Source organism: Sapajus apella, unplaced genomic scaffold (assembly GCF_009761245.1).
Source record: "Sapajus apella isolate SASKATOON/1434 unplaced genomic scaffold, GSC_monkey_1.0 scaffold43, whole genome shotgun sequence".
NCBI lineage: Eukaryota > Metazoa > Chordata > Mammalia > Primates > Cebidae > Sapajus > Sapajus apella.
In genome coordinates this window covers 17,372,171-17,382,776 of record NW_022436983.1, presented here as the reverse complement: position 1 = coordinate 17,382,776, position 10,606 = coordinate 17,372,171, and the positions used below count along the sequence as shown (strand labels likewise).

Genomic DNA, 10,606 nt, shown 5'->3' with positions numbered 1-10,606 from the left:
AGTAGAGAGGGGTTTCACCATGTTGACCAGGATGGTCTCGATCTCTTGACCTCGTGATCCACCCGCCTCGGCCTCCCAAAGTGCTGGGATTACAGGCTTGAGCCACCGCGCCCGGCCCTATTATTATTTTTTTGAGATGGAGTCTTGCTCTGTCACCCAGGCTGGAGTGCAGTGGCATATTCTTGGCCCACTGCAACTTCTGCCTCCTGGGTTCAAGGAATTCTTTTGCCTCAGCCTCCCAAGTAGCTGGAATTACAGGCACGTCCCACCACACTGAGCTGCTTTTTGTATTTTTAGCAGAGACAGGGGTTTCACTATGCTGGCCAGGCTAGTCTCGAACTCCTGACCTCAACTGGTCCGCTCCACCTTGGCCTCCCAAGGTGTTGGGATTACAGGTGTGAGCCACTGTGTCCAGCCAGAATTTTTCTTAAAAATATTTCAGCTACTGGTCTAGTATGGCCAGGTTATTTTACAGATGGGGAGGCCCTGGAGAACAAGTTGGCCACAGTCCACGGTGAGTGCCTGGTGGTCAGTGCCAGGTGTTTCCTATTTATGCCTTGTTTGTTAATGAAATTAACTAAGGACCATCCAACGGAGCAGCTCTTTTCAGCCATCTAGCGCCATGCCCTTTTTACAGGCAAGCATAAGTAGGGATCCCCTGTTACATCTGGAATCTTCCTGGGAGTTAATATCATGAGGGACTCACTCCAGTGGGTGGTCTCTGTGCTTCCCGACCTATTTGTAGCTCTCTACAGAGCGCTTTCACTATTACTATGCCCTGACTGTGGCCAAAGCAATTGGGACCGACGTGTGGCAGGTGGCACAGGAGGACAAAGGCAGAGCTGTGATGGCCGCCAGCTTGGTTACACTCAGCCTTTCTGTGAGTGTTGATGATGCTCCCGTGCTAGGGAGCCAAGATGGCCTGGGTCCCGGGCTTGCCCCCAGAGGCTGCCGTCAGGTAGGGAGACTCCGTCCTCTCCACGCTCACAGGTGAGACTAACATAAGGCAGACTGGGCAGGAGGAAGGTCATTCTCATAGCTTTGGCCTTGCAAATGTGGTGATAATCACACCAGCAAGGCTGTAGTGCTTTGATCTGGGACTCATCTGCTCAGTTGAGGAGAACTCAGTTTTGGCCAAACATGCAAATGCTCCTTACAAGGGGTGAACTGCAGAGAGGGCGGGGCACGGGCAGGGATCCTGGTTTGACCCTGCTCAGCCATATCCTCTAGAAGCATTGCCTGAAAGCCTTTTCCATGCTGTGTGTGGTGCTAGGCACCTGGCACACAGAGACCCATTCCAAGGTGGGCTTCTGCGAGGGGTTTCCTGGGTACATGCACGTGCCAGCATCTACCTGCTCAGCTTCCAGTAAACTCAGATATACCTGAATTGCCATGGGCTCTCCCAGCAGCTTCCCAAGTATAATAACAGAGAGGTCATGCACGAGACCCTCACTAACCAAGCTGGTATCAACACAAGAGTTTCTGGTCATCTGGGGCTGCGGTTCTCAAGCCCTGCTCATCTCCTAGAGAACCATGTCCACAATTTTCATGGCTTCTGCTTTTATGGAAACCCCTGAACTAAATCAAAAAAAGACTTCATGAAGCTAACACCTTGCTTCTTTAACAATATTGACGGCTGGGCACGGTGGCTCATGCCTATAATCCCAGCACTTTGGGAGGCTGAGGCAGGCGGATCACCTTAGGTCAGGAGTTTGAGACCAGCCTGAGCAACATGGAGAAACCCTGTCTCTACTAAAAATACAAAATTAGCCTGGTGTGGTGGCACATACCTGTAATCCCAACTAATCAGGAGGCGGAGGCAGAGAATCACTTGAACCCAGGAGGCAGAGGTTGCGGTGAGCCGAGATCACACCATTGCACTCCAGCCTGGGCAACGAGAGTGAAGAGAATATTGCTTTACTCAATTTCTTTTCGAATTTCATGGGAAACAGTTTTGTAAATTTTGTTCTGTTAAAGAAATTGAAAAGAATTAAAGAAGGGCAGGAAGCCAGAGTTTGACTTCTGCCTTGCCACCTGGGGCCTGTTCTTTCCTCTCTGTCTCCCCACGCATAAGATACAGGGGCTGGCACAGGGGTCCCAGGCCTTTCCAGCTCCGAGATGGAATGCCAGAGACTGCAGCAATGGGGATTTTCTCTCTTAATGCCTCTGCCTGTCTCTCCCCTCACAGCCACATACAAGCCAGAACTCCCAGGAAAGCAGTCCTTCCTCTACAACGAGGATAAGAAATGGATTCCGGTGCTGTAGGGATGTCACACAAGATCGAAGAGAACCCCAGCCACCAGCCCGTCCTACCCAGCTTCCCCAGGACATCCCTCAGAAGGAGACCGATCATGTGTGTGGCAGCTGACAACTTGGGGGATGGCTCTGCCACTCTGGCCTGGTGTGGTAGCTGGGCTGCTGCCATTGCCTTTATCTCGAGCTGGAGACATTGCTCCTGGAGATTGCACCCCAGCCCCACCGACTCCAGTGGCTTCCTGAGCAGAGGGAGGTGGACAGAGCCCCCTGGCTGCTTCCCCACACAACCATCCAGGCTGGCTTCCGGCACGACTCCCGCTGCAGACTTAAGGATTCCTGAAGCGCAGACTTCAAGGAGGACCAGCCCACCATGAAAGTGGCCAAGCCTAGAAGCCCCACCCTTCCCTGTTTCATTCCTTCACTCAATTACACATTCATTCATTCCCTCACTCCTGACTTTCTCATTTGTCCCTTTCTGACCTCACTCACTCACGGTATGTCTGCTGGGTGAAAGCTAACCAAGTTGGTATCAACACAAGAGTTTCTGGTCATCTGGGGCTGCGGTTCTCAAGCCCTGCTCATCTCCTAGAGAACCATGTCCACAATTTTCATGGCTTCTGCTTTTATGGACACCCCTGAACTAAATCAAAAAAAGACTTCATGAAGCTAACACCTTGCTTCTTTAAGAATATCGTTGGCCTGGCAGCGATATTCTGATTTCAACACCTGCAGCCTGGTGTTGCTTTTTCCACCAGCCCACAGCTTCCTTTCTAAAGTGACCTCTGTTTGGAAAGGCCTCCCTTTACTCCTTTTAGACCTTTTTCTTCTTTGTAGTGGGAGATCATCTTAGAATGGCAGCGGCCAGGCTCAGGAGCTGCCCTTTTCCCTGACTTTCTCTAAGGGTGGGACCGAATTTTCTCAAGGCTTCTGGAGCCCTCCATGGAGCCCAATGCCCTTTCTAGGCAGGATATCCTTTGTCTCTTTATGTGGAGACAAAAAAGAAATATGCCCTGGTGGTTTCGGTGGAGGCTGCACAGATGCCCGGGGGGTGGGGAGCTGCCTGGCTCCTTTCCTGATCTCCAGGCAGGCTTTGACTGGGGCTTTGACTGATGCTAGAAGTCTCTCTGTGCATTAACCCCAGCAGACACTGAGCGGTTGCCAAGGCTCCGAGGCCTGCACGACTGTGGCCTGTCCAGAGAAGTGGCTCTCAGCCTTGACTGCACACTGTAATCACCTGGGGACTTTGAAACGTACTGAGGCCTGGGGCCCTCTCACAAATGCTGATTTAACTCATCCAGGGTGGTATCTGGGCAGTGGGGAGGAGGGAGGTGTGGGTAAAAGCTGCCCAGGTGATTCCAATGATAGGTGAATGTTGAGAAGCGCCACCTTCCAGCTTCCCAGCTGGCTCTGCTGGGCGGGAAGCTCAGGGGTGGGAATACACGTGCAGCACCTACAGCGTGGCTGTGGTTCCACACTCCTCTGTCATGTAACCTTCACACATCACCTGGCTCTGACATCAAGTGTGCTGTCACAGCCACAGTGAGGCCTAGGCTGAGCAGAGCAACTCTGGTGCTCCACTGAGTCCCTCCCACCGTGGCAGGCAAGCCACGTGGGAGCCTGAGACAAAAGGAAACATCAGTAACAGGAATCCTGTCTTAAAAATTGTTTTGTTCACTGTGGATTTTGTTTTGGCCTTAATTTTAAAAATATTGAATTAAACTTACTTATCTTGATTATTGAGCTTTTGAGCACCTGTTCGTTTTTGTACCGTAGGCTAGAGACTCACCTACCCATAGCCTTGACTCTAGGTAGGGCTTGGGAATTGGGACCACGGACTCTGTGCTGGGAGATTTTTAGAGGCATCATGGTTTTCACACTTAAAAAAAAAGTTTTCTTCAGACAAATGTTTACAAGAAACCCTAATATTTAAGTGGACCGAAACAGAGCTGTGGTGAGGGAGTTAGAGGGGATGCACAGGGCTTGCTGCAGCCCCTTCCTCACACTGTGGTGGTCTTGGAGAACCACCAGTGAGCCCTGAGGCTCTGAAGATGATAATTACAAACAACCAACAGAGACCGTGTCCTGCCCTTTATAGCAAGAAATGGAGGGATACAGGTAGCGGTGGCTGGTAACTCTGCTCTCCCAAAGGAAGAAAGACCCACTTCACCTTGGCAGCTTAAAAAAGATAAATGAAAACAAGCCTGAATCTGTCATTTGTTCTCGAAGGAAAATAAAGGCCTTGATTTGCAGCATTTGTCAAATTCTGACTGTCCCCATGGCTGATTTCAATGTGCCAACATGACCACACTGCTGCAGAGTTGGGAAGAGATGCATGCAATCGCTTCTGTGAGCGGTAGGAGCTTCTGGCTCCGGGGAAAGTGGCTTGGCCTGGAGAGTAGGGGCAGAGCTGGCACAAGACTCAGGTCATATGGCTTCCAGCCCTGGGTGCTGCCTGCTGGCCCAGCTGTGAGGTCCTCTTCAAGCTCATTCTGCCCCCTTCCCAGGACTTTCTCTCCAGAGTCAATGATCCTGAGGCTGTAACGTTCAAAGACAAAGATCTGGACATCAGGAATCTGCTGCCTGACGGAGGCGGCACCTCTGCCCCACTGGTGCCCTGCACATCCCACCATCCTTCAAGTCCAGGGCAACTTGCTCTCAGCCCAGAGCCAGAGTGAAGGGAGAAAGAGGAGCCAGGCCCCGACCACTGTAGCCCTCTCTTCCCAGCAGACCCTCCCAAAAGGAACAAGTAGAGCATGTGAAGTAATACATAGGTAGACTTTTATTACTAAATACCACGTGAGTATACAAAAATGCATCACTGAATAACAGCTAAAAAAAAGTCCAAGAAATGCGAAATACACATTTTTGAAATGATAAAAATGTATCCATGAAAAATATAAAATGTTGCACTTATATACAATATATTCATATATATATAACACATAATGAAAATCGTAAATAAGAAATGTATACAACAGTGAGTGGCAAGGCGGCAGTTATACACAGCGGTCACTTCATTCCAGTCAATCATTGGTGCTATTTACATCTTGCATTGAGGAAGTCTGTGAAAAAGACACTCTTTCACTATAGTGTCTTTTAAGTCATTTGCACTGAAAATCAAAAGTTTTCAAGTTAACTGACCAAAGGGTGAAAAATCCTTTGTCTGAAGTTGAAGGGAGACGGAGAGCGGGGCCGCACCAGCCGGTGTGGTGTTGTGGGAGGGAGCACATGCTGCCACCGTCTTTACGGGCAGCCTGCAGGAGGCCACTGCAGACAGGGTCTTGGGAGGAGGGAACAGTCTGTCGGGTGGGTAGTAACCACGGTGACATTGTTTTGGAAGGCACTGGCAGGAAGTTTAGAGAGCAGATTCAAGCATGCCATGGGGGTTCAGGCCAGGGGACCTCCCATGTCTCTTTCTGGCCCTGACATCAGTGGATTTGTGACTTAAGGGCCTCTTCTCTCAGAGAAGGCATTCAAGTAACAGCGCTGAGGCATGTGGAGAGGTTGTGTGTGGCGTGGGGCCATGTCACCACTGGCCCCTTGCCGGTCGCTAGGGTTTGGATGCTCAAAAGGCCTCACAGCTCCTTAAGGATGATCTGAATTTTGCCGTCCAGCTCCCCCATGTCCAGCAGGAAGGCAACGTGGTTGCTGTAATGCTGAATGATGTTGTTGTCCATGTTGACTAAGATTCTGAAAGGGAAGAGGGCATGTGGTTGGAACACAGCAGGCCCCCTGTTTTCAGGCCTTCTGAGTGACAAGGGTGAGTGACGGGTCATACCCAGTGGGTACCTGCCACATTTCAGGCACCTCACAAACTTTCCCTCTGGTCTTCACAACAACCCTGCGAGGTGGGGGAGTCACAGTCCCCTTTACTGCATGATGCCCGGTGGCAGAGCCCAACTCAACCCAGGCCTACTGGCCCCCACAGCCACTATGCCAGATTGCCTCTTTCCTGCTGCACCAGAGGATGGACACACAAGCAACCAGTATGTAGATCTAGGGAGACGCCATGCTCCCTCAGTCACCATATTGAGGACTCAGACCTGAAGTGTGAGTTCAAGTCCAGGATGGGTGGTGGTTTGGGTTCAAGAGGCTAGGATGTGTCAGTCAGGCGTCCCTGCCGGAGCCAGAGGCAGGTGCCACCCAAGCCCCTCTCAGTTCCATCCCCAGGAAGCTGAAATCTCAGGAGGATTGTCCAATAGACTTAAGGGGCTAGGCCCACTCTCTCCCCATATTCTCTAGGCAAGGACCTGGGTCAACCTGAGAGAGACAGAACCTTTGTGGCTGTGGGCCCCTGCAGGGAGTCAGAGCCATAGTTTTTGGCAAAGAGCATCCCTGTAGGAGCTACTCTTGATGAAAGACCTACCAAGATTTGACTTGAGCTGATCACATCAGCCTTCTCTTTGCCCCTTCCCTGCTGTCTTCTGAGCATGTAATGGAGTTGGGTATATCCACCCGCTCATTCACCATCCAACATCCATTCACATGCACATACCCCCCATCCACCATCCACCGAACCACACACTCATCATCCACCATCTACCATCCACCTACCCCTCCACCATCCACCTACCCATACATCCCCCCATCTTCACTGAGGCCTTTCCATGTGCAGGGCCTTGCTCAAAAACAAGGACCATATGGAGATGAATTAGACCTAGATCCTGCCTTCCAGGAGTTTTAAATCTAGTAGGGACTGGGAGGATGAATCCTTATATTACCCCAGTTCATAGATGAGGTTCAAAGAAACAAAGTTATTTGTCTAAGGACACACAGTTCATAGATGGCAGGCCTGGGATTTGAACCTTTGTCTCTTTCCACTGTATCATTTTTAGAAGGAAACAAAGCCCTATAGATACAAGTTAGGAAGCAGTGGATAGAAGGAAGGCAAAATCCAGGGCTAGGGGAGAGTTCTTTGAAGTGGCGCAGGAGTGGCAGGCACGAGGAACCCCTGAGGGCAATGGAGACAACAGGGACCCGAAGGCATGGCCCACATCCAGTTGTCTCTCCCAGCAGTCAAGCAGCTGCTGCTCTTAGGAAGAAGAGTCAGGCTTGGGCTCTCAGTGGTCTGGGTGCTGACTGCCAATGTGTAATCACAGGCTCCCCTTTCTTGGGTCCTGCCTGGAGTTCCTTCATTTCACAGAGGGTTCTTTTCCTGGGCACTGGAGGCTGGAAACAGACTAGGGGAGACCAGAACTGGGCAGAGGGGTGGGCGCTTTGTCAGCATCAGGGTTGTTTTGTTTGGTGTTTGTTGGGTGCTTCTAGGTGCCAGGCACTGTGTGTGTCTGATGTGCACCAGCTAGATGTCTGGATCCCTCCCACTCCCCAGCAGGGCCTCCCAGTGCCCTGAGCTCACACCTGCTCACACTTGCCGAGCTCACACCTGCACAAGAGGGCTTCCAGATGGGCCCACACACCTCTCCTCTCAGAAGTCAGTGGCAACGGGCCCCTGAGAGGCAGAACCACTGTCACCAAATGTGGGCCTCTTGTCACTTTCCACCTTCTAGCTGTCTTCAGTCCTGCGTCACATTAAACCCCTGGCCAGCTGCCAGCAAAAACAATGTATTTGCTCATCTTTCCAGCAACGTGTGGTGCCTATAAAGCTGATTCTATCCACCAGAGGACTTTCGGGAGGATTTGATGCAAATAAACCAGGCTTTTGATCAGAATTTCCTGTTTCTCACATGAGGATTTGGGGGGAGGCAGAAGATGAGCCTGGCCTCTCCACTCCTAAGAGGTGTTTTGACGAATACTTTCATTCAGACATTTCAGACAGTCCTGGGGCTAAGGTTTTCATGCCATGGAGGTGTGTGGGGTGCTTCTGAAGGGCTGTGGAGTGATGCCCTGGGCTATGGTGCTGGGCAAATAAACTGGCCAGCCTGGCTGCACCCTTTATTTGCACATTGCTTAGTGGTTAGAGAAACAAGTAGGAGGCAGGATAACAGAGTGGATGCCTGTACAGGCTTTAGAAGGCCGGGATGCATCTGCTCATGACCTCGTAATTACTGCAGACCTGTTTCCCCATCCATAGAAACAAATAATCATACCCAGCTCAAAAAGTCACTGAGATGATGCTTGGGAGCGATGCAGCCAGTCCCTGGTATGTAGGAAGTGCCCCATAAATGGAAGTCTTTAGAATTATGATCTAAATAGCTGGCTGGGGGTTAGGGGAAGGCCTCTGGCAACCCAGCCAGTGGGGCTGGGGAACATCCTTGTATGCACCCCAACTCCCCGACCGCCACGTAATCACACAGCCTGGCCTGGAGTGGGATTGGTAACAGAGGCCTGCCACAGGTAGGGCTGGAGCCAGGGGGCGTGGGCACCAGCACTGAAGGGAGAGTGGGGCTGGGCTTGTCTGGGCAAAGCGGAGCCTGCCCTACGCCATGAAGTGGATTTCACTCTACAGAGCATGTGAGCCTCAGTTTGAAACCGAAACTTGGAAAAAAAGACACACAAAAAACTCTAGACATGCAGGCAACTAAAACAAAAAACAAAAAAAAAAAACCCTTCCTAGGGGCTTAGGGGACGGACACCTTCCGCCACCCTCAACCTTCTATGGGAGACTGGGTAGGAACCAATGAGGAGGAAGGCAGGCAGGGCTGGGCCTGTGAGGAAGAAGGCCAGGGCCCTGGGTCTGATGAGATGGGGACTCGGCTTGAGTACAAAACCTGCCTCACTTTGCAAAGTCTTCCAAAAGGGAAGATCCATATGGACCAGCCACGGGGTAAGTGGACGAGCACCTCCAAGGGGCTTCTAGAAATGCCACTGGAGTTAGACTATCCACAGCAGGAGAGTCAGATTGGAGCTGTGGACAGAGGGGCTGGGAGTGCACTTCCCAGGGCTCTGGCTCTGGGGCCTCTAGGCTGGCAACAGCAGTAACAATTCCTCACTGTCTAGGGGTCTTATGCCAGGCTAGTGAAGGGACCTACTCAGGAAAAGTTGTAGAGGCCAGGCTTACCGTCTCTGACCAGGGGACTGATGCCTGGAGGGCAGTTATCATGTGACCCTACCTCCCTCTCCCACGGGATCTTCTGAGCAGACAACAAAGCTACTATGGTCCCCAGGAGTCCATGGCAGGCAGCTGGGCACTGCCTGCCCCCTAGAGGGTACAGCTTAACTCCTGGCCTAGTCTCCAGGGAAGGTGGAGGGGGCCTGTGGAACATCCTTGGCTGGATTCCCCCAAAATGACTCCCAATCACAACTCCTTTTCCAGACTGATCTCCAGCCACTCCCTTCCTGCCTCCGGCTCTGCCAACAGCAACTTTGTTGGGCCTGTCTGCCTCGTGCCTTTGATCCCCTCCTCCTGCCCCTGAACACTGCTTATTACCTCTGAGCCTCAATTTCCTTATCTGTCAAATGCGGACTATGGTATCTACCTCTTAGTGTGGCTGTGAGGGCTAAGCAGGACATAATTAGCCTCGTGTCTGACACATGGTGGGTGCGCAAGTGGACGCTGGTCACTATAATCATTATCATCCTCATCAAATGGCTTGGTTTTCCAGTGGTCTTGAACCTGGGTCATCTGACACAGGACCCTCCACTTCTCCCTCCACACCACCCAGGAGGAGGTCATATGTAAAGACCCTTCCACTTGTCTCCCACTCCCATCCTTCCCAACTGGGACCCATGTCTGGTCTCTGCCGATGGAGAGGTGACCAGTGATGTTGGCCTGACGGGAGCTCTCCACCTCAACTCCGCATCCCCTCAGCCCCTCCACCAAGGCCCAGTACAAACACTGCTCAGCACTGAGCAGCCAGCTGGGGGAGGGTAAACTAGGCACTCACCCTCGCTTGCATTTCTTGTAGACTTTGTAAATGTTCTCTTCAGGGAACCCATACTTCTCAGAGATCTGGAAGGAAAAGAGGTGATTCATTGTCTGCTGCCCACACTAGATTTATACAAGTCTTTTATGACATCACTTTTTTTTTTTACTTTCTGATTACAAAAGTAAAATATATGCATATTGTGGACAAATATGAAGAAGACAATTACAACCATCTATAATCCTGTTTCTCAGAGAGACACCATTAACACCTGGGTGTATGTCTTCCCACCTTTTGGTCATGGGTACAGTAGTGTGTATAGATGTTTTTAGGTTCCATGTGGTTTTATGTATCTTTTTACTTACCATCCTATTGTAAGCCTTTCTATATCACCACAAACACTCGACCAGGATAAGCCATATGCCCAAGGCCTAGACCCCAGGTTCACTCACTCCATGATATCCAAAAATGTTGGAACTTACTTCCCTACATGAGGAGACTGTGGGTCAGAGGCTTGTTGCGTGACCTGTCTGAGATCACACAGCTAGAGTCAGCCTGTCTCCCCAGAGCTTCTGAAGTTTCCTTTG

General features: G+C 51.1%; 2 protein-coding genes across 9 annotated transcripts in view; one reads left to right on the top strand and one right to left on the bottom strand.

Annotated features, from left to right (window-relative positions):
• The window catches only part of STPG1 (sperm tail PG-rich repeat containing 1), a 57,534-nt gene extending 54,829 nt beyond the window's left edge, over positions 1-2,705 (top strand). For all 3 annotated transcript variants that reach the window (XM_032300825.1, XM_032300822.1, XM_032300823.1), the window contains one exon: positions 2,189-2,705. In XM_032300825.1, coding sequence (XP_032156716.1) covers positions 2,189-2,265 — 77 coding nt within the window. In that variant the 3' untranslated portion in view covers positions 2,266-2,705. The remainder of the gene's footprint in view (positions 1-2,188) is intronic.
• A 2,304-nt stretch (positions 2,706-5,009) lies between these two features.
• Positions 5,010-10,606, bottom strand: part of GRHL3 (grainyhead like transcription factor 3) — a 34,969-nt gene continuing 29,372 nt past the window's right edge. For 3 of the 6 annotated variants that reach the window (XM_032300819.1, XM_032300816.1, XM_032300818.1), the window contains exons 15-16: positions 10,041-10,105; positions 5,013-5,946 (exon numbers count right to left, since the gene is read on the bottom strand). In XM_032300819.1, the coding sequence (XP_032156710.1) occupies positions 5,832-5,946; positions 10,041-10,105 (180 nt within the window). In that variant the 3' untranslated portion in view covers positions 5,013-5,831. Of the gene's footprint in view, positions 5,947-10,040; positions 10,106-10,606 lie in introns of all 6 variants that reach the window. The other 3 variants (XM_032300821.1, XM_032300817.1, XM_032300820.1) reach the window with 2 other exon arrangements.